Genomic DNA, 23,661 nt, shown 5'->3' with positions numbered 1-23,661 from the left:
TCTATATATATTTCTAACATGGTATCAGAGTAAAGTTAAACCTCTTCCTCTTAATTTTTTTTTTCTTTTTTCGATCACTATTCACCACAATTATGGATCTTCCGCTCATTCTTTTGCCATTCTGATCATATCAAACAAAAGGGGCGAAGATTCCCTCCTCGTCGCTGAAAAATTCATCCCAAAAGGAATTGGCACGCCCCCACACGCGCAGCCCAAAGTTTCTGAGGTTCTGCTAACCGTTGCCACGCGCCACCAGCCTCACACATACCCCCACGTGCCCCCACACGCCATCCACGCGCAGCCACTTGCTCCTATGCACCAAACTCCTTTGTGCTTTTGCCATGTCGCCTTACGCGCTAGACTCTTTTGTGCTTTTGCCACATCAGCCGCACACGCCAGCATTGCCACATCAGCGCCATCACGTCAGATTCGGGACCATTCTGCCACGTCAAATTTGGGACCATTATTTTTTACTTTATGTTGATGATAAGTGGAGATGATTTGACGGGAATTCAAGAGCTCAAATAGTTTCTGAGTCGTTAATTCGAGATAAAGGATCTTGGACCTCTCAGTTATTTTCTTAGTCTTGAGATCACTACAGTTACAGATAGTCACTACCTCACTCAAGCAAAATACATATTAGATCTTCTTTCGAAATCAAGCATAACTGGCAACAAGATTGTTAGTACAACACAAGATTTAACTTACATGATGGCAAATCTTTTCGAGATGGTACATTGTATCGACAATTGGTTGGTAGTCTGATTTATCTTACTGTCACCTATCCAGACATCTCTCATGTCGTCTATATAGTTAGTCAGTTCATGGCTGCTCCTAGATCTACTCATTTTGTTGTTGTTCTTCGCATCTTTCGCAATCTCAAATGTATTATGTTTTACTTTTCTTCTCAGTCATCACTTGTTCTTCGTGCCCATTCAGATGTCGACTGGGCAGGAGATCCTACAGATCGTCGTTCCACCACAGGCTATTGTTTCTTTCTTGGTGATTCACTTATCTCTTGGCACAACAAGAAACAAATTATAGTTGCTCGATCTAGCACGGAAGTTGAATATAGGGCACTTACTGATACTACGTCTGAGCTTCTGTGGTTACGTTGACTCCTTCAGGATGTGAGAGTTTCTTCATCCATTGCCACTCCTATCTATTGTGATAATAGGATTGCAATTCAAAATGCTGCTTTTCATTAGCATACCAAATACATTGAGATCGATTGCCATTTTGTTTGTCATCATCTTCTTCAGAAGACTTTATAGTTGTAGTCCATCACTTCTCATAATTAGATAGAAGATGTCTTCACCAAATCACTTCCGCCAGGCTGCTTTAAGAATCTTGTTTCCAAACTCAAGATGACTTTATATAACCCACCTTGAGTTTGAAGGGTGGTGTTAGACTATATTATGTATTATATGAAATTTACCTACTCTCCACACAGACCTCTCATATATATACCCCCAATACTTTTGTATTATGCACATCTCATATCAATACAATACATTGTATGTCTCCCTCTCTCTCTCTCTCTCTATATATATATATATATATATATATATATATATTTCTAAGAGTATATTTACTATTGAGTAGTCTAATGAAAAAAAATCTAGGGAAGAAAAAAATCACAGGATTTTTATTTATTAAGAGAATTCTTCTAATATAATAATCAGAGATAAAATATGGAGTTTTAGGGAGATAAAAAGTAGAAGTCGTAAAACCATATATGTTACATGACAAAGTGATATGATGGAATGTTACTTTAGTTAGACACAAGTGGAATTTCAGTTTTTGCAGGCTTACATCAAGAGCCTATGTCTTTTTGCTTTATCTATATATGAATGAACAGACAAAACCACATTTAGGATTATATTTCAAGGTGCATGTTATTTATTGATGCTGAAAATAAACACCTTTGGGGAAATGATTGAAGTAACAGCATTAGATATAATTAGAAAGAAAAAAAATTCATTAAATAAAAATTAGAAAGTTAATTAAGATATTTTGATCATGTGCAAGAAAGACTACAAGTACACTAATTTTAAAAAGTGACATGGTGGATATTGAAGGTAATTGTAGTAAAAGGAAGACAAAAATTAAGATGATAGTGGATAGAACAAAAAAGATACAGTAATAACATATAATTTGACTAAAACTGTGATTTTACTTGCATAAAGTCGAATGAAAAAAAATATAATTGATGTAGTTAATTTTGGAAAAAGTTTTTGTGAGTTGAGATTTTATTCTCGGTCCACTACCTTTGAACTTTCAAATGACACTTGCCTATGAGACTAAGAAATATAAATTCTCACCTCAAGTATATATATATATATATATATATATATATATATATATATATATATATTTTGTAATCATCACTTAAAAATAAAATAAAATTTTAAGAGACATGGCATCACTTATCACTAAATATTGTACAAATTAAAAATTCAAAAAAAAAATTATTTTGTAATGACTATTAAAACAAACTTCAAAAAAAATATTTATTTTGTAATGACTATTAAAACAAACTTCAATACTTAACATATATATTTGTCTGTTCTTATTTAAAAGTAATTTACCGAAGGTAAGATTCTTTTTGGCTTCGAATCGGTAACTTTCAAACAGTAGTAACCTCACGCTTACGGCAAACCCCGCTCTCTCATTAATTCTTATTTTCCTATAAAATAAGTATTAAAATTTGAAACTCCGCACTCCCGGACCGCCCGACCCACATACCGTGGATAGTACACCCATAGTTGCTTCTACTGAATGAACCCGTCTATCTCTCTCTCTCTCTCTCTCTATTAAATGGCCCAAACCTCATGTTCTCTCACTCTACAATCTCTCTCTCTCTCTCTATGATCGCTGCTTCAAAATTAATTTGAATTTAAGAGCGTGCAGTGCCGTCGATCTTGACCTTCAATGCTCCCCCATTTTCATTTTCTTCTTTCTCTCTCTATATCTATAACCAGTAGCGAGTGATTGTGTAAGAGGCTGGACTTTGATTGTCTCTCAAATGCAGCTCTGAACAAGTCTACTTCAGTGAATTGATTGGTGCTTCGTTCAGGTTTGATCTCATTTCTCATTCTTCTCTTCACTTTCCTCTTCTTCTCTATCAAAATCTAATCTAATCGATTTTGATCCAAAGTATTCCAAAAATCCAAATACATACATATGTATGTATTATAACATTTGTATGTATAAGAGGCTCATTTTGTTCCATTAATTTGTCTGTCTTGTGCTAAAAAAAATTGTCTTTGTCTTTAATAACATACATATGTATGTATATTTACATACATACATGCATACATACATACATACATACATACATATATATATATGAAATTATCAAGGACACACTATTTTTCCTTCTTTTTCTTTTGATTAAATGTTAGTGAAAAGAGAAAAGTGGTAATCTCAATGACACAAGGAAAAGCAACTTTTATTTAGTGTTTATTTATTTTTGTTTTGGTTTTGGTTTTGGTTTTGATTGTGAGGCTCAAAAAGCTTACACAATGGGACTCTTTTGCTCAAAAGTTGTTTGGTTAGGTCAAACAAAATATTGATTTCGCGGGATTGCAATGGCGTTTTGGGAGTTTGCTTTTTCAGGTCAGGACTCGGTGTTCTGACTCGGAGTTCCAATGACTACTAATTCCTTGTCAACTCGGCACTGAAATCGGACCCACATCTTGTTCTTAGACAATGTCATTTTTCAAAATTTCAGTCATGTACAATTTTTTCTAATTTTTCAGGAAGTTGTCTCTTTAAAATATATTGTATTTATTTACCAAATTTATTTGTGATAACCTTTCAATTTAAAAAATGAATTGAGACAAAAAGAGGATTATATCAACCTTGAAAAGGAATATCAAATTTTCGGACATAGTTTATTAAAACAATGTTAACCCAAACCCTTAGGGTGTTTGGCTCTAAGCAATCTTTTAATGTAAAACTGAATCCATTATTATGTATTTCAAAGATATGATGAATTGGGTGTTATTGTTTGGTCACAGCTTTTGGATTACCTGCCCAATCAACTGGTGGTTCTGTGAAAATCAGACAAATTAAGATGATGATGAGGAGGAGACTCGCTTGCTGTACACGGGACAGAGAGATAAGCTTGGACTTTGATGAACAAGAGAGTAAGCTCTCCCTTTCTCAAAATTTAAACATGTATAGGAAAATACTTTTCATCTCGCTGTCAAAATTTCAATTGAAAAATACTTTTCAAAGTTAACCTGATCAACTAACCAACACGAAAGAAAGCGACTAAATGTTATTGATGAGATTGCACTATATATAGTTTTGTTGGTTATTTTTGTTCCACGCCTATTTACTTTATCATTTCAATTTTGTTAATAATTGTGACTATTCAAATCTTTATGTTTGTTTATTTTTTTTTTTACAAAATGATATTTTGTGCACCTAAATTGTGGAAGCTGGTGGGCGAGAAAGAAATAAATGATATCATGTAAACCTTACATGAATAGTACGACATGTCTCAATGCCGAAGTCAAGCTTTAAGTTTCTTTTTGTTAACTAAGCGAGAGACAAACCCAGTGTCCAACGGTAGGGTAAAACCTCCATCCCAATCTGCAAGGTGGAGCCAGTGTCAGTGGTTATTTTTTATCGAAACAAAATGGTTATTCAAATATCATGTCATTTATGTTCATTACACTAAGTCCTTTTCCTTGCATTGGGCCATAATTATGTACCAATTTTGTAATACTAGACAATATTGTATGGCCAGTAGTGTACCTAACACACCAGTTTTAGCTGTATAGTTTTTGTACTGCAAAGAAAAATAGAACTGAAATGATTCAAGTGTGACAAGTCTTTTGATGAAAATTTCAGCTACAGCCCGGACCCTGCCTTATTTGAAAATGGGTAATGTATCCGGTGACCCCACCAACTCTCTCTGACCACCATTAAGTATGCATGCAGGTTACCTGTTCTAATTGTTTTGAGCATTTATTGTGCCCTAAGACCTGTAATATCCATATCCTTGCGTCACCACAACATGATGGAAAAAAATTCGCATTTTCAAATTTTCTTTTTGACTTTTTTTAACCAAATGCCCTTATTTGTGGATTAATTTTGAGATATTTCTAGTTTTTGCTGCATAATAAATTTTTACTATATAGGCTGTTGTAGATTAGAGTCATCTCAATTTTTAGGTCTTATAGATGGGACCCATAAATTGTTTGGAGTATATAGGCTTGCGGCCACCACATGCGAGGACCCCAAAATTCAAACCTTTTGGTTTTATTTTGAATTTTTAAATTACGGTCTGAAGTGGAAGAATCTTGTAATTGTCTGCCAAGGCATAGATATCATAAATAAAGTGATTGTGATTTATCAATAAGCCCACAGACTGAACTCACGGAAATTACATGTTCTTTTATTTATTGTTATATATAGTAATTGAAGTGATGGGCCTCATTGTAGTGCTACTGTAGATGAGACTTCCACTTCACTAGACAATGAAACTAAGGGTTTTGTTATTTTCTACGAAATTTCGTAAGTTTGCAATTATTCTAAAATTCTTATGTCATAACCCATAAAAAAGATCGTGATATGCTACCTGAAGGACGTGCTTAACTGCTTATTTGGTTAATGATGCCAAAGATTAGACAAATCAGATAATTTTTAACTGTTAATTTTTTATAAGAATATTTTGAGATGCTCAATTTGGTTACAATAATCAGATGGTCAAAAACTGTTTGATCATTTTTCTTTTCAATATAATTGTTCGGTTCAATAGTCATCATCATGTGTTAGGTACTGATATTAATTTTGATAGTTGAGATGACAAAGTATGAAGAATTTAAGAATTCATGGAACAAGAATTCATGGTGGATATAAAAAAATTAACCAGATGGGGACACACATATCACTGTCTGGATGACTTTTATTTTGAAAATTTATTTGCGCTTTTGTTTGGAACAGCTTTTACTAAGGGGATTCGCTCTCTGCTCCTTTCATTTCATTTCCTTTTTCTACTATGGTTTGAATTTTGAGTGAAGCACATCTTACCAACCAAATCTTAAGGAAAAATCTAGACAAATTAATCAGGCCTCTCGAGCATGTCATGTTATATATATGTTTATACACATAGGGCCATGTTTCTATAAATTTGATCTAGATCTAGTGTTTGTGGTCCATCTTCTAGACTACACTAGTTCAAATTTTAGGATATTTGTTGACATTTAAAATCTATCCTTGGATGGTGAAAATTGTTTACGATAAGTGCTTGAACAAGGTTGATAGCTTTTGTGATTTAAACTTATAATTACAGTATCTATAGTGAACCCGCTTGGAGGAGCCCAGTCAGCAGTGGATCTACGAACATTGCATGCTATGAGCCTTTGAGTTTATATTATGTTTACAAGGGCTCTTGTTTGGATCTATAATCAAATTGTTAGGTGCTGCTAATCTTATATATTTCTTGGGTTCTTGAGTTGGCGTTAAATAATAACACTTGCATTTGCACGTGCTTACACCTAACTCTGAAGTTTGACAAATTATCTATTACGCTGGCATGGGCATCTTTCATTGGTTATTGCTCAAGATCTGCAGTGGTTAACTGGATTGTCAAAATTCATGCATGTGTCATATCTACTTGACTCTGAATATGAATAGGTTACTCCTTATTTATGTCCCTGTTTTAGTATTATTTAATATAATTTGGGTGCTGCGAACTATTCTACTTAGTACTCAAATATAAGGGGTGTTTTTTGATCACCTTGGAAATGAAATAATAACATTGTTTACTGCTCAAGATATCTTTCGAAACAAATCAGTTGTGTTCTTCAAAGCATTTGAAACAACATTACTCTTGCTGCAAATAGAATCTCGAACAGAAGAGTAGTTGCCTCCACTTTCTGTAATGACTTGATTACATGGGATGGATTTGTCTTTGGTGTTTAATCTTCAAAGGGAATAATTTGGCATCCATGCGATATTTATGGGACATTGGATGCGCCTTTACAAAAATTAAAGAAGAATGTACCATTATTAGAATCTTCGGTGCAAGTTACTTTGTCCTTTGTAATCTTTTTGTTCTTTATAACCTTATGTGCTATTAGAAAATTTGCAGTGATGACTTATATATACGGATTGGATTGAATAAGCAAATGTTTCCTCATCATGACACTATATCCACTTCCCAGAATCCACCCACAACTGCCAAATACCAGTACATAAGTTTAAATTATTGGATGTTCTAATGAACATAATCATACGTACCTTTTGGCATTGGAAAACATAAAGTGTTATAGAGTTATAGTGCCCTAGTTCCTGTACCCTGATTAATGTGCATGCCCACCGCACACAAAGAAGGGTAGTTTTCATTTTTTTTCTGAATGATGATTTTTGTTGTTCTTTAGACTTATATGCTTACACATTTTTTTCAGTTTTAGACTTTTATGCTTATCCTTGCTAAACATAATAAGCCTATAATATATCATAATCAATCTTTGAATTCCTGACTGCAAGGCACTCGGGCTTTGTGTTGACTGTACCCCTATTAGTGCCAATGCACTCGGGCTTTGGTTTCTCTAGGTTTTTATTTTTTTATGTTAACACAGATACTACTTTGCCTTTCCTATGTTTCCTTTGAGCTGTGACAAATATATACGATGGAAAATTTCAGGAATAATGACGTATAATGGCCTTGAGAGTTGCATTCTGAACAGTCACTCTTATGAAAATGAAAGTGGCACGAGCAGAGGAGAGGGATGTGCAACTGACTCCTTGGATGAAGATGACTCAAGCTGTTCTTCAAGCAATAATGCTTTTGGATCATTCTCTTCTCACTGGATGATGATGAAGAGGGATGAGCATGGACTGGATGACTGGGAGGTCTCAGAGAGCCCCCAACATTTTTATGTAAAAGAGAAACCTGCATATACCATTCAGTTTTCAGATGTGGATACCATGAAAGAAAAATTTGCAAAGCTGTTATTGGGTGAAGATATTACAGGAGGACGCAAGGGGCTCTCCACTGCATTAGCATTGTCCAATTCCATAACGACTCTTGCAGGTATAACCGATAACCTACTTGGTTTATTACCTTAAAGTATACTTCTGTTGACCATTTATTAATCAATGGCAACTATCATGATTTCTTTTGACATGTGCCCTAGTGTGAAGGTTGTAATAAACAAATTTCTCTCGCTTGGAATCATGATTGAATTTAAGGGTACTGATATGAAAACATGGGGATATTTGGTTCATAAAATTATGAAGATGCTGGTAATCTAAGCCTCTTTTAGTTCATTCTATGTGTCAATTTCCAATAGCGAAGACATTCTGAGAGTTTTTGCTGGATGTAAGAAATGCAAAGATACAAAGTCAATCTCTGCTATATGAATTGACATGTAAAGTACATGAAATATATGCACAGGCATGAGAGTTAAAGTTAGTGGATAGAACAACACAGATAAAAGTAATGGTGTTTCATAGAAAACTCTAGGGGCCTCGATCCTGGCCCTGGCGATGTTTCTTCTATTTCCATGCCAGTGTTAAAATCATCTTCTGTCCCAAACTGAAATGCTATAAATTGACTTGCAGCATCAGTTTTTGGGGAGCTGTGGAAATTGGAGCCATTGCCAGAGGAAAGGAAGAGCAAATGGCGAAGAGAAATGGACTGGTTACTCTCCCCCACAAACTATATGGTTGAGTTGGTTCCTGCTAGGCAAAATGGTGCCAATGGCCGGACTGTGGAGGTATGTCTTGTTTCTTTTGGAATCAAAGAGCTTAAATGTAATTTTTTTCAATGTAGTGGAATTTAGCTCTTTATTCCCATTGGAGCAGATAATGACCCCGAAAGCTCGTGCAGACATCCATATGAACATTCCGGCACTTCAGAAGTTAGATTCAATGCTTATTGTAAGTGGTCTGTTGCCTCCCATCAAAATGAAATAAATTACTTGTAGACTGATGAGATTAGTCTAATATTCCAGTTGTGTATCCCAAACTGACAGGAGACACTGGATTCAATGGTTAGCACTGAATTTTGGTACGCGGAAGGAGGCAGCCGAGCAGAAGGAAGGAGCAGGAGTGCAAGACAGAGCAAAAGGTGGTGGCTTCCTTCGCCCCAAGTACCAATTTCTGGGCTATCAGACTCTGAAAGGAAGAAATTGCTACATCAGGGGAAAATGGTCCACCAGGTGCTCAAGGCTGCCAAATCCATCAATGAAAATGTCTTGCTTGAAATGCCTGTTCCTAACATCATCAAAGACACACTTCCCAAGGCAAGGAAGCTTTCTTCACTTTAAAATCTTCAATAGAGCATCAATCTTATGTCAACTGGAGTGTTGTTACTGCTATATGTTTATTGAATATCTTAAGAATGGTGTGAAGAAACTTCAGAATAGGGATCTGTTGCAGCTCTGTTATTGATTATGACTTGAGTTTCTTTATGCATGTTTACAGTCTGGAAAGGCAAGCCTGGGCGAAGAACTGTACAGAATCTTGACTTCAGAATCAAAGTCAACTGACGAAATGCTTACTTCTCTCAATTTAAAATCTGAAAACAGTGCCCTTGAAGCTGTTAATAGGTTGGAAGCCGCAATATTTGCTTGGAAAGAGAAAATTACAGAGCAAGCCAGTGGTAGATCTCCAGTTCGAACATCATGGTCCTTCATAAAAGATCCAATATCTGAGCTTGATAGGATGGAGTTCTTATTGTACCGAGCAGAAAATCTTCTACAGCAGCTCAAGAGCAGGTATCCTAACCTTCCCCAGACATTTCTCAATGTCACGAAAATCCAATATGGCAAGGTGAGTACAATAAACTGCAAGTTATAATTCTTAATAATTGATACGGTCTCTGATACATAGACATTCTGCCCATTGCCTCCATGTCCATATATATATATATATATATATATAGAATATTTGAAAGAAAAAAAAAAGTTGATAGATCATAGAATTTGAACCTACTGCATCAGCTCCATGGTCTTTCCAACTTTTTATGCTTTACAACTTAGTTTCTTAAGATCTGATTATACTCATGATCTTTTGGTAATTATCTAGTGAAGAAATAGTCCTAGTAATTGGCTTTTATAAAGTGTTACAAACTTGTAGAACTCTTGAATTGTATGGTATTTATGTGAATCATTCATGTAATGCGCAGAAGTAACTCATTATAATAATGGCTTTTACCCATGCTATCATACATACTTGAGAACATTTATGTTATTCTATAACAGAAAATGCCATTTGCTCAATAAACATGTCAAAAAGCAAGTAGAGTTGGCAAACATCTTTATGGCTAAATAACACCATCATAATAATAGGTACCATTAAATAGTAAGGAAAAAAAAAAAAAAAACAGTATTTAATACACCACTAATATGGTTTAGATCGCATGTTATTAGTGAAATATCCCATAATGTTTCACGCCAACTGTTGTCACATAAAGTTATAATGTTCTGACAAAAAACCAAGGAATAATTTGGTTGTTCTCTTTAAATTTTTATAGGATGTTGGCCACTCAATACTAGAAGCATATTCTCGGGTTCTTGGTAACTTAGCATTCAGCATACTCACTCGGATGGGAGATATATTGCAAGAAGATGTTTTGAGCAATCCTAATTCGCCGGTTGCATCATGTAACTTTCCTGGAATCTCAGATACTCCAGTGCTGAGCCAACGCGTAAGGCACTCACTCATCGATCAAATGAACAATGTGGACGGACAGTTACGCGACTCCAATACAAGTCATGCTTCTGAATTAGAACTTTCATATGGTGAAGCCAGAACCAGTTCAGTGAGTGCAACACCTAGTTGGAGTCGAGTGTGGTGCATCAGAAGAGAGGCTTGTGGCAGTGTATCTCCTAAATGTTCTCCTTGATAAAGAAGAGTCTGATTTTCAATAGTTCTTTCTGTAAATGATTTTACTATATGTTTAATGAGAGAACAATTTTTGTTGTGCTTGAACAAAACAAGTTTTCTATATATATATATATATTTTTGCATGATTTCATAGGGTAATTAATTTTGGTCATGGATATTTAAGGGCTATGTGTTTGGCATATTAGTTAAAAGGGAAACAATACGCACCGACAGCCGATGCCCAATGTGAGAGGGAGTTGTGGGGTCCACAGTGTCAGCTGTTCGGTTTCCTAGCAGTACTGTATTTAAAAACATATGGCTGGAGAAGACGATCCATTATTTATTAGCAAGGAATTTCAAGGGAATGCAAGTTGTCTAGTTATGGTTCAGTTTGTTGAATCAAAGATGTAAACAGTTTTTTTAAAAAAAGTGATTCAATGCAACCAAGAAGTTAGTAGCTAAAAGTTAGGCTTCTTGAAGATTAAAAAATTTTGCTAGAGAAATGATGATTCCAGTGTGTCTAAAGGACCTAAAGGTATGCGCGCGCGCGCGCACACACACTGTTTCTAATTCTTTCTTCCATCTAACACCTTAAATCAAAACCACCTGCCAGCCAACTTTCTTTCCATATTAAACTGTTCAAATTACTGAATAGGATTTAAAGGGACATTATAAAATTGGAAAGTGAGTCATTTAAACATATTGGCAAGCACATTGTGTGCCTACAAATACCCTTCAGAGAGGAAGTTTGAAGCACTAAAATATGTTGAAGTGTGTGTGTGTGTGTGTGTATATATATATATATATTTTTTTTCCTGAATGAGGAATATATTCTTACAAAAACATGGATCATCCACGTGTGTAGCAGCAGTCATGTGGTACAGTTCTGTACACCATAATACTTTTTCCCTTTTTCCTTCTTATACTTCTATGAACCTGTCAACTATCTTGGGAAAAAGAACCTAGCCAGATTCGCATACATGCTAGATTAAGTTTTGGCCGAACATCACTTACATTATTCCTCAAGATTAAGTTTTGGCCGAACATCACTTACATTATTCCTCAAGGCGGCTAAACCAGTCTGCGATGGTTCTTGAAAGGACCCTAGTTTCATTTACTGATAGAGTCTTGAGTCCTTGAGCAATAGCATCTGCTGGAGTGTACCAGTAACCTACTTGCCATCTTGGTTCCTGATCATGAAAAAAATATTTAGAATTTGGTAGAGATGGATGATCATGGTCAATAGTCAACTGACTGGAAGGATGGTACAGCTTCCTAGATCAAAGAAGTTGGGTAAAAAATATAGGGAAAACTACATATAAGTAGTATTATGAGCTTTAAATAACAAATTGATCAATTTTAAAAGTTAATTTTTCACATTGATTGAATTAAAAAAATAATTACAAATGCATCAAGAATTATTGCTAAGATCCGTAATGGCCTCACACTCTTATTACAAAATACAAAAATATCCTTCTTAAAATTACCTAATTTCAAATATTAAAATAAATAATTAAAATTTAGTTTAACTAGCAAATAAAAATTCTCCATCTCTTCTCTTCGTCGTCCATCGCCATGGATTACCCTTCGGAATTGATACCATCGCCATGGATTACCCTTCGGAATTGATATCATCTGATCTGAAAGGTAAGAATTGAAAAGGGAAGCTCTACAAACTTACTATAGCATTGATACCTAAAAGAAGCTATTATTATTGATACCTAAATGAAACTTACTATAGCATTGATACCTAAAACTTACTATAGAAGATTTTTCAATTGTTACCTAAAAGAAGCTATTATTATTGTTAATATATTAGAAGATGTCAAAACGGGATTTATTAAGGATTTCATATCCTAGCAGGGTAATGAAGTATTGAAATATCCACCTGCCTTTCTTTTTTCTTGTCCAGAGGTCTCTAGTTGTTCCTTCTTCAATCAATTATAAAAAATCACAATAAATTTTGAAATGCCAAATTGATAACCCTATGCAAGAATCCTAAATTCATAAGATATAACATACTTCAAAGCCTACAGAGTCCTAGATCTGAAACTCCTAAACAAAAATATAACATATTTATATTTATATGTGTGTGTGAAGAGAGAGAGCAAGGGACCTAGAAGACCTGGACATTGGTAGCTGATTGACGACGAATGTAAGTGATAGAGAATTAGTATTCGCTAGTCATACTAATTTTTAATTATTTATTTTACTATATTGAAATTATATAATTTTAAGGAGGATATTTTGGGATTTTGAAATAAGATTGTGAGGATATTTTGGACCTAAGCAATAAATATTGATGTATTTGTAATTATTTTGTTTAATCCAATCAAAATTGAAAATTAACTTTTAAAACTGATCGATTTGTTATTTATGACTCCTAACTTTACCTATGTGTAGTTTTCCCAAATATATATATATATATATATGTTTGCAACAAGGCATGTTCATATTTCAGAAAATATAACCTGAAGTTCATGACTGATAATATTGAACAATATATCTGGCAAACTTGCTACATGATAATCTCCTCTAGTTTTGAGTTATATGCATTGGTATAATTGTTATCAATTGTAAAAAAATTACTTTCTGTTTTCCCCTAGACACCTCAAGCTTTTTCTGGCCGTTATATGATCATTTAATTACATAGTGCACCATATGCGTATAGATCTGGGTGAAGAAGTCATGAAAAATGAGATGTTCGAAACTGAGCACTATGTCATCGACTGCCTATATGGACAAAGGTAATTTATGTAAAATATCATAAAAGCTAATTTCAATTTTTTACTCAACCCTATGTGTATCAAAAAAAAGTTGCATTCTCTACTTGATCTGCCTAGGTGGAGTGCTGGGAGGGGAGAAGTGACATGGCATTGTTTTGCACAAAGTTATTGTTCTAAAACTCATGATATTTAAACCTACGTATAATGGATCTTCTTTTTGTATTTTATATTATTTATTTATTTACATTTTTATTTGTCAATGCAGCAGAAGCGCACACTGAATGATTTTTTTATGCATTTCACAAACATCTACGGAAGGGTGCATTTGGCTGGCTCATTACAATCTCCTTAACTGCCAGCTTCACTCAAATATGTGCACTCTTTCATATAGAGAGTATCTAGAAGCAAAACAAGCCAAAACAATGTGACAAATTTTTTATCTGTAATTTACCAATATATATATATATATATATATATATACCTGTATGCATGGAGTAATATGGGTACCACTCAATGAGACTTTCTCTAATGTTCCACCTATGGATTCCACACGAGGTTTCAATGTCTCTTCAAGGAGATCTGTCTCATCAATTGCGTCAGAATTGAACTTCACCTAAAACAAGAACCAATATATTCACCAAAATAAACATAAATAACCTTCCATTTGAAATAAATCCTATAGTTGATTTAACCACCAACAGATGGTTTGCTCTTACCAACAAAGAAGATTCAAAAGAAAAAAGGAAAATCAATCTTGGCATTGAGATGGCATTATACTTACCAATAAAGTACGCTGGACATTGTATGATTTCTTAAAATAATCACGATTCTCAGAAGGTGTTGGCTTGAACTCTGATATACCTTGCACAACCTAAAAAAAACAATACCAATTTTAATGATGGACAATACAAAAGTACCAGTCCACCACTTGAAGATAGCTGAAAGACTCTGGAAATAATGTGACACAGTTTGTAAGAGGCCCAAGGAAGAAGAATTTAAAGAAAATAAATAAATTCGGAAATTTGGCTCAGTTTAAGGGCACTAACTTTTTTGAACTAATTGAGGATATTTCAATAGCCTTTAATACGCTTTAGTTCTAATTTTAGGCTAGAACATTTTCAATTATTTTTCATTATCAGAAATACTTAGGTAAATTGGTTTGGGCCGGGAAGGAGTTACCAAAAAGAAGGGGCTGCAGAGTGTACTGCCACGGTGGGCTTTTTGTATTTAACAGTTTAGGAGTTTACACAAGAGACAAGCCTTACCCTTACTTCTCTTTCAATATTACACCTAGTGGCTTGAATTTCCTCGGTTTCTAGGTCAACTCAACGTTCAACTCAACAAAATCTTTTCCCAATTATTTGGGTTTGGATGCAAGAGTCTTATTTTGTCATTGTGCTCTAAGACTATGACTCTTTCTTTAACTATCTCAATTCATATTAGTTATGGTCTTCCCCTTCCCCTTCCCTTTACCCTAAATAAGGACTATGTAACTATCTTATCGGTTGTCATTCACTTTTTCTTTAATCGATGCTACTTCAACCATCTCATGAATGTGTTCATTTCTAATTTTATTATTTTTTGTCTTGCCACACATTCAATATTCTCATTTCTGTCATACTCATTTTATGTACATATTGCTTTTTAGCCACCCAACGTCTTGTCCCCTAATTTACCCCCCCAAAGAAAAAATTATAATCCTTGAAGTATGGTTGATATAACAGATTTTTATAGAATTTCTCCTTCATTGTTAAAAGCATGCACCAATCATAGAAGATCTCATCCATTTTATCTGTCCTGCTTTAATTCTAATTTATATCATCTCTATTTTCTCCCTCACTATGCAAAACGAGTCAATGGAAATGTTCACTCTTTGGTACCTCTTGACCCTCAATAGTCACAATCTCACTATTTATATTTCAAATTTTACAAAATTTATGTTTTATGTATTCAGCTTCAATCCTACTTATCTTAAACACTCCTAATTCTAGAATCTTTCTAGACCTCTAGTTTAACACTTATCTCTGCTCTAGTTTCATCAATCAGAATGATATCATTACCAAATGGCATAAAGCTTGGAACATCGTCCTAAATATGTTTCTTTTTTAATTCATCCATATCTACGACAAGAAAGATACGGGCTTAATACCAACCCTTGAACCTACAGTAATTGGAAGTTCACTTGTTTCTCCAAGTTCTTACTATGGTCATTGGTCTCTGTTTCATCAAAGATGTGCTTTACCACATCATTATACCTTTTAGTAACTTCTTCCTTTTTTAAAACCCACCATATTTTATCTTTAGGAACCACATCGTAGGCTTTTTCCTAATCTTTCTTTTTCTCTCTCTAAATCTTTCCATTAATCTGCTCAATAAATAAATACTTTCCTCCATCGACTTCTTTGACTTCTTGGCATATATTAAATTGATTATCCGCGACTATAGTTTCACACCTTAGTTATTGTTCCATAATTCACACTCAAAGTTTTATAATATAACTCATTAATTTGATACCATGATAATATGAACAATTTGAATATCCCCTTTATTTTTCTATATATGTACTAAAAAACTTTTACAACACCCTAGGCATCTCTTTAGTTACTTTTATCTAATTGAATGATTTAATTAGCCAAGACACATCACATGCCATCACCACCTAAGTACTTCCAAGCCCCAATAGGAATGCCATATAATCAGAAAACCTTTCCTATTTTCATCTTAGTGGATGCATTTTTTTACTCAATGCTGTATATACATAGGCCTTTCTCTTCTCTACTGTCTTTCACCATCTACTTTGCCTTATTTTATCATTACCTAATAAAAATCTATGCAAAGGTTATCTTGCATCATGATGCCATGATCCCCCAGCAAAAATGAAAAAGAAGGCTCATGCTCATCTGTTAAGGTTATAGACCCATGAATAATCATTATTTAAAATTATTGCTTATCCTATGACCTAATCCTTTTTGTGAATTTTCACAAATATATTTATATTGGTAAATTTTATTTGAAGTTTCATAATCTAATAGAAGCTTCATTGTCTAAATTGTTTATTTCAGCAAAGGTCAGTTAAAGAAAGGCAAGAATCATCCACAAAAGTAATGAAAATTCCCATACAAATGCATATCCATGTGATATCATTTAGGCACCAAGTCACTGAAATACCTGATCTAATAGAAGCTTCATTGTCTAAAATTGTTTATTTCAAGTAGGGGTGGCAAACGGGCGGGTTGGGCCGGGTTTGGGTTGGGTTGAAAATGGGCGGGTCAAACATGTTTTGAGGCCCACATTCAACCCTTTTAGAACCGGTTGAAAATGGGCGGGTCAAAAATATGCAGGGTCAACCCGCTATGACCCGTGAACCCATTAATTATTATTATTTTTAACTAATTCCATGAGGCATTCACAATAGGACTGAACCGTTTATAAAGTATCCGACCCATTTACTACTAGAATCTTGCTCCATAATTTGTTCAACAGAATCATCACTATACTCGTCCATTATGTGCACCAATTTGAAGATAAACTTCTGTCAAAAATAAATGAAATATAACAATTTAACAATCACACCACTATTACAAAAAAAAAAAAAAAAAAAACTAAATAGTGTATTTATACCAAATGGGTGTTCTTTATTTGTTGTGTAAATTGAAAAGTATGTATGTATATATTTATATATCAATAGACTGAGGCAAGTGCCTTATATTTATATGGGTTAGTCACTGATTCACCATATATATAATTGCTTATCTATATAATGGATTGAATTTCCCCCAAAAAAAAAAAAAAATTCCATATTATAATTTTGAGATCTGTATTTCAACTAATTTTTTTGAGGATAGATGTTGTTTGACTAAAATGAATTCAGATTAAAGATGTTGGATAATTCAGATTAATCCAATACGAACATGTTGACAAGGGGTATGATTTGATTTGATAGAAAACAAGAAACTAAGAACAACAATTGGATAAACAATGGTACGACCTTTTTACAAAAACTGAAAGCTAAAGCTAAGCATAAACAGTGAAAGTTCATGTGCATCACTCCTATCATAATAATGTATTATTATTTTTCATAAGAGAAATACAGAGATACACATACATATTTATATATACATTTATTTAAATAAATAAAAAACAATCTCAAACTCAGCAATATTTATCGACTCGTTTTAGAGAGAGAGAGAAGTGAAGGAAAGAGAAGAAATTTCTAGAGAGAAACTTAGAGAGAGAGGGGATTGATGAGAGACAAATTTAGAGAGAGAGAGGATCGTGAGTTAGAGAATTTTAGAGAGAGAAAAATGGGGCGAGTGTAATATAGAATAAATGTGTGTTGTGTGTCTATTATGTGATGAGTGAAATATGGGTACCCATATTCAACCCACTTAACCCTCATTTAAGTGGTTAAAAATTACCCAACCCATTTTGACCCACTTTAAATATGGTTCACCCAAAACCATTAAAAAATAGATGGATATGGGCGGGTTGATGGGTTGTGACCCATTTTGTCACCCCTAATTTCAAGGAAGGTCAGGTAAAGAAAGGCAAGAATCATCCACAAAAGTAATGAAATTCCCATACAAATGCATATCCATGTGATATCATTTAGGCACCAAGTCACTGAAATACCTGATCCAAAACTGAGGGCAACTGATCAACAAATTTGTTCAACGAAATCACAGCTTCCTGATCATAGTCGGGCATCATTGCTCCAGCTGTCTCAAGTAGCATCTTCCATGCATCTCCTATATATTTGAATCCATGGGAAGTGAGAGAAATTAGGAAATTAAAAAAGTGAAAAAATAAGAGAGGCTAAATGTGACATCTTTATGTTACACAGGATTAAATAAAGGAGAATTATATGACTCTAAATGAAGACATTACAATGATAAAAGGACAAAAGAGAATGGGGGGCAAGGAAGTGATGAAAGGCATGATGGTGTCTGAATTTAACAAAGAACCCTATAAAGGGTCAAAAGGTGGAAATAAATATTCCTGACCGACCCTAGGCTTTTTCTGCTGCTAGAAATCCAGAGGAAAATTGGGGGAAATAGATTCTAGAAGAAATTCTTCAGCAAAGAGAATTTTACTCCCAATGACTTTTTCTAGGCAGAGGGCAGGTATATCCAGTTAAACCTACACTGCCATATATAGATAACCCTTTTTATGTTCCTTGTATTATCCCAATATTATCATGCCACTTCTTCCAAACAAAAAGAATATAGCACTTTTTTACAATTCAGAATTTGCCAACTCATCAATTATCCTCCCTCATTCATAGGAAGTACACTAATGCCAAATTCCTTCGGACTAATGTGAGATAAGACTAACTGCATGAGTAGGGAAAAGATATGGTAAGGTATCTGGACACGAAAAAAAAAAAAAAAAAAAAAAGAAAAGGAAGAAGAAGAAGAAGATAGGGACGCCAAGTCTCAAGTAGTTATATAGAAAGTAGTCTAAATGATACTTGTATTAAAATCAAATAGTCTTTTTTTTTTTTTTTCCTGAATGTATTAAAATCAAATAGTCTTTTAATAGATCTGCAAGGCGTCACGAATAGTCCTAACATAAAGCCAACCTAATTATTTTTACTAAATATTGCAATTTTCTTTATAAAATTTATGATACTGATGCTGACTCTTTATTTATTTATTATTTTATTATTTATTATTTTTGTTAGGAGGTTGGTTTAGGAAGAGTATCGTTAGATTATTAAAAGGTTAATTTTTTCCCTTTCTCTAAAGGCTACAGATTAAATAACTTGCAATAGGTTATTATCTAGTTCAATCAAATATGTACACGTTACTTAAATCATACTTTCATTCAGGAATTTCTAATGTTAAAATTAAGTAGGATTAGGCCCATAAAAGCCTTTAACTTAGATGAACTCTTGTCTGAAAAAATTACTCTTACCTACAAGTAACATAAAATTCGAGACAAGAGTTAACAAAACCGAGAAGAGTTTAGATTCATTTTACCTGAGGCATTCTTAGCCATTGAGTATATTGGAGATGCTTCCATAGCAGGCATCACCTGACTAACTAGAGGACCAAACTGCAAAACAGTATTATGAACACTTCAGATGAAATAGTCATTTGCCAAACAAACATGAATAGTGATTAGTGCCAGAAGGCTACTGAATAATTGCATTCAATAACTGAATAAAAACCAGTATCTGTCAGTGACTCAGTGGTTTAGATGGAGAGGGAGGGCAGAAGGTTGGGTGGAAAGGTCAATCAACCAAAAATGCAATGGCACAAGATCTGTATTACAATAATAAATAAAAAAGTTGCTACAAATTTTACAACAATTACAAGATCGTTAGCAGTATCAAGTTGCAGGAAGGGTATCAATAGGAGCTACCTCTGACACACAGTTATTTAACTTTCTCTGTATTAGTATTTTTCTCTATTTTCTTCTTTAAAATAATCAGCCTGGCATCAGAAAAGTTTGAAGCCATTTTTGTACTTTCTTCCCTCATCTTTGTTTCTATTCTTCATTTTGTAGACTTGTTCTTTTCTGACTGTAGTAAGGCAGACATAAGCTTATTCCAATTACCTCAAAAATCCATTCCTCTAATAATGTCATTGAAATACAAATAACATCTCAGGTCCAAAGGAGTCTGCCTACTGCTTACCATGGGATCATTCAGGGAAGATGTTTTGAGTGGTAAAGATAAACTGAAGTGTCAATACTTATTTGTGTGTGTGTATAGCAGAAGACATTTAGTGCCCAATCAAACACAAATAAGGAAATGACTCAGAAAGTGTTAACTGTACAGAAGTAAGATTGTCTTAACATTGCTGTGAAATAGTGTGGAGCTTACTGTTTGTGCTTATCTTAGAAGCACAGAAACTTTTATATCTCAGAAATGTTTGTCTTCCACTAACCTTGGATGCAGGTGAGCAATGAAACCTTGTAAATGCTAAAGAAACTTTATCAACAAATAAAAGGCATAATGACTATACAAATATCTCTACATATCACAAAAGATGCAATTCCCCAAATTCCACTGGGAAAGGCTACCATCATGGGACTTTCTATTCATTTTGAAGACAAAAATCTCGAATGCAATTCCCCTAATTCTACTGGGAAAGGCCATCACACGACTTCCTTTTCATTTTGAAGACGAAAATCTCAAAAGTTATAAAGCCAAAAAGATTTGATATTCTTCCAGGCATCATTAACACGAATTGAGTTGAAATACACATATGATCCAAGCCAATAAATTAACAATCTATGAAAATAATAATAAACACTAAATGCTGTAAAAAATAGTTACCTGCTCAAAATAAGGTACTGCCTCTGTTGCTGGCCTGTTGTTGTACGATATTATGGCATTCGCCTTCAACAAAAATATGAGATCTATTTGTCACACTCCAGATCAGGTCGTTTAATTTAAACTAAGGGACACTAAAAGAAAACATCCTGCATCTACAAAGTACAAACTAACATGTCCAAGGTGGAAAAAGAGACAAATAAACCTTCGGTATCTTCTCAGAGAAATAACTTCCAGTGAGTACTTGAAGAAGTGCACCGTTGCTGCAAATTACATTTTATAAAAGGATGTTACTAAGAATATGATAAAATGTTGACTTAGCAAGTGCTCTAGCAGCTGGTTATGTGATGGTGAGTCAGAAAGAACACTTTTATTAAGTACATGAACACTATATTTATTATATTTTTTTTTTAAGTTTCATTGAGATGAACTCACCTATGTCCAACAGAATAAAGTGGAAGGTGAACTAGTTCAGCAGCTGTTAAGTTCTCATCGGGCAATCCAGATATTAAAATTATATTCAAGCAGGCATTGAACCTCTCGTAAATTTCCCTAGAAGCTTGAGCATGATCAAAGGTCACGTTATATGGCACAGAAATAATAAGATAGCCTGCATTTGCCAGAAGCTCAAGTAGATAGCTGCAAGTATAGAACAGAAGAGATATAATAAGGTCAGAAGCTAAGATAGATAACTTATGCGAAATTGTAAATTAGTACTAAGAAACTCAGATAGAAACTGGCACAATAACAGTAAAGAAATTGGCCTCTCAATAGTTTTACAAACAAATAAAAATTATATTTGCATCAGAGTGACTGAACTTCTCACCTGTAGCTAACTTCAGGAACCGCTCCAATAAAGGCACCGCCAAGGAATTTGACAATTGCCTTCGGCTTCTTACCTTTGGGTGGAGCAACTACCAAACAAGAACCAATCCTTTTATAAATCTTACTATTGTTCTTATTATTATTTGTCATCGAATTGGCCCTCCCAACATATCCATTTGAAACCGTCATCGGAGAGCGACTCAGTGCACAGATGGTACTTTTTCCAATATATGGAAACCAAGACCACTGTCGCTGCTCAATCTTTTGAGGCATGTGGAAAAAATCCCTGAAATTCTTCAGGGAAAGGCACTTAAGTTTCATGTTTGGGAGACCAGAAAACGTAGCCAATTCGGTACAACTACAAATGTGCACTCCGGCCATTGTTAACTGCACTTGCAATCAGTTCAAGAAACGAATTGACACTGTGAAAGTGTTTGTTGAATCAGTAAAGAATCTGCATATTGAATAAATAAAATATTAATAAACAGCTGTTACTGACTCTCCCTCAGAAAGCAATTCTGGCTCTGCCCTGCCTTCTACATTCTAATAGGTATATACACAATCATATATACATACATACACAAATATATAGATATAAAAATCAGACAATAAATTGAAGATGCAATCGACTGAAAGATTATGAGAGTGAATAAACCAAACGACGACAGAAGAATAAGAATACCGAATCTCAAAACCGGAGAGTTTTGTGCCAGAAATTCATAAGTGCGAGGAATAAGATTTATATATATACAACAACAACAGTGTCACACATATATATAGATATATAGAGAGATTGGCATACCTGATACACAACGACTGACGGTGATGACGACGACGGAGAGGAACAATGTAAGCTGTTCCCTTCCCCTTGGTGTAACCGTGGAATCAAAGGCCCAAAAAAGGCTTTTTCTTTCTTTTTATTTTTTATTTTTTATTGTATGTATTAATATAAACACATCGACGTGGTTAAACATGAGTCATTACTAAAATTCTCTGGCTAATACAAATTTTCTTTTATTTTTAGGTGAAATGGTACCTGAGCTCTATGAACAATCGATCTCAATTCAGTTCAATGTAACAGTGTTGTCAATTAGGAGTCATTTAATTACATGAATCATTTATTCTCTAATAATATCATCGCAATCTTACTTTTTCTAAATTTTGCACTATAGTCTTGATTATATTTTTTAATGAAATAAAAATGAGTTCTTTAAATTTAAGGATTGTTAAGGTTTGGGAGGGATTCAGCAAGTGATTGTCAAAGTTTGTGAAATTCCATTGTGGGAGCATTTTGAACTCGTATATATATCATTATTCATATTAGAAACCCTAACGTATCATTGTTCATATTAGAAACCCTAACATATCCTCAGGGATTGGGTATTTATTCCTCATTTAATCATTGTTCATATTAGAAACCCTAACTCATATTAGAAACCCTAACATATCATTGTTCATATATAAACAGGAATATATCATTATTCATATTAAAAACCCTCCAAAAGTTTTTTCTACCCCAGATGCAATTAACTCTGCGGATTTGTCAATTAATGAAACCACAGGAGTTAATTGTCAAAAGAAAAAAATATAAAATGGTGCTTCATGTATACAATTACCTTGATTTTTTTTAAAAAATATAAAAAATAAAAAAATTACCAGTTAATATCATAAATATAAGTGGTTTTCTTTATCAAGCTTAATCATTGCAGTATATTAAGTTTTAAGACACCAACCAAAGAAAAAAGAAAATATTATATTGAAGTTGGTGTTCATTTGAAATTAACGAGACAGGTGCCTCACATAATTGTGAAACTAACATTAGTGCGGGATGAGAGGTCCGTGTGATACACCCAACTCGTCAATTTTGGAATTTAATTCCCTTGTCAAAATTTTGACTTATTCATCCTTTCATTGAAACTTTAGCCTCCTCTTATATTTTGTGCCAAAATGACTTTCCAATTTGCTATAATTTAC

General features: G+C 34.0%; 2 protein-coding genes across 3 annotated transcripts; one reads left to right on the top strand and one right to left on the bottom strand.

Moving 5' to 3' along the window:
- Positions 1-2,801: 2,801 nt before the first annotated feature.
- Positions 2,802-11,000, top strand: LOC132308833 (rop guanine nucleotide exchange factor 14). Its single transcript, XM_059807086.1, has 8 exons — positions 2,802-3,079; positions 4,026-4,154; positions 7,667-8,056; positions 8,587-8,741; positions 8,830-8,904; positions 9,000-9,269; positions 9,451-9,798; positions 10,502-11,000. The coding sequence occupies exons 2-8, from the start codon at positions 4,082-4,084 to the stop codon at positions 10,871-10,873; spliced, it is 1,683 nt and encodes a 560-aa protein (XP_059663069.1). The 5' UTR covers positions 2,802-3,079; positions 4,026-4,081; the 3' UTR covers positions 10,874-11,000.
- A 508-nt stretch (positions 11,001-11,508) lies between these two features.
- On the bottom strand, positions 11,509-22,640 carry LOC132308834 (uncharacterized). Of its 2 annotated transcripts, none has more exons than XM_059807087.1 (10): positions 22,490-22,630; positions 21,689-22,141; positions 21,298-21,501; positions 21,068-21,125; positions 20,866-20,928; positions 19,562-19,637; positions 18,213-18,328; positions 14,362-14,451; positions 14,062-14,193; positions 11,509-12,044 (listed from the first exon to the last, which is right to left on the bottom strand). In XM_059807087.1, the coding sequence occupies exons 2-10, from the start codon at positions 22,066-22,068 to the stop codon at positions 11,910-11,912; spliced, it is 1,254 nt and encodes a 417-aa protein (XP_059663070.1). In that variant the 5' UTR covers positions 22,069-22,141; positions 22,490-22,630; the 3' UTR covers positions 11,509-11,909. The 2 variants fall into 2 exon arrangements, with proteins under 2 accessions (XP_059663070.1, XP_059663071.1); XM_059807088.1 differs by lacking the exon at positions 11,509-12,044 and adding an exon at positions 12,204-12,494 and having other exon boundaries at positions 22,490-22,640.
- Positions 22,641-23,661: the final 1,021 nt, after the last annotated feature.

The sequence above is a fragment of the Cornus florida genome, unplaced genomic scaffold (genome assembly GCF_030987335.1).
Source record: "Cornus florida cultivar Cherokee Brave unplaced genomic scaffold, ASM3098733v1 CherokeeBrave_3.0.0_Hap2_Chr05, whole genome shotgun sequence".
NCBI lineage: Eukaryota > Viridiplantae > Streptophyta > Magnoliopsida > Cornales > Cornaceae > Cornus > Cornus florida.
This window is presented reverse-complemented; position numbering and strand designations above follow the sequence as displayed.

Coding starts and splice junctions, on each gene's coding strand:
- LOC132308833 (XM_059807086.1), top strand. CDS start 4,082: ATGATGATGAGGAGGAGACTCGCTTGCTGTACACGGGACAGAGAGATA. Junction 4,155..7,666: donor GGACTTTGATGAACAAGAGA/GTAAGCTCTCCC, acceptor GGAAAATTTCAG/GAATAATGACGTATAATGGC. Junction 8,742..8,829: donor CCAATGGCCGGACTGTGGAG/GTATGTCTTGTT, acceptor CCATTGGAGCAG/ATAATGACCCCGAAAGCTCG.
- LOC132308834 (XM_059807087.1), bottom strand. CDS start 22,068: ATGGCCGGAGTGCACATTTGTAGTTGTACCGAATTGGCTACGTTTTCT. Junction 18,329..19,561: donor AATGGCTAAGAATGCCTCAG/GTAAAATGAATC, acceptor TCAAATATATAG/GAGATGCATGGAAGATGCTA. Junction 12,045..14,061: donor ATATTACTCCATGCATACAG/GTATATATATAT, acceptor TTTCATGATCAG/GAACCAAGATGGCAAGTAGG.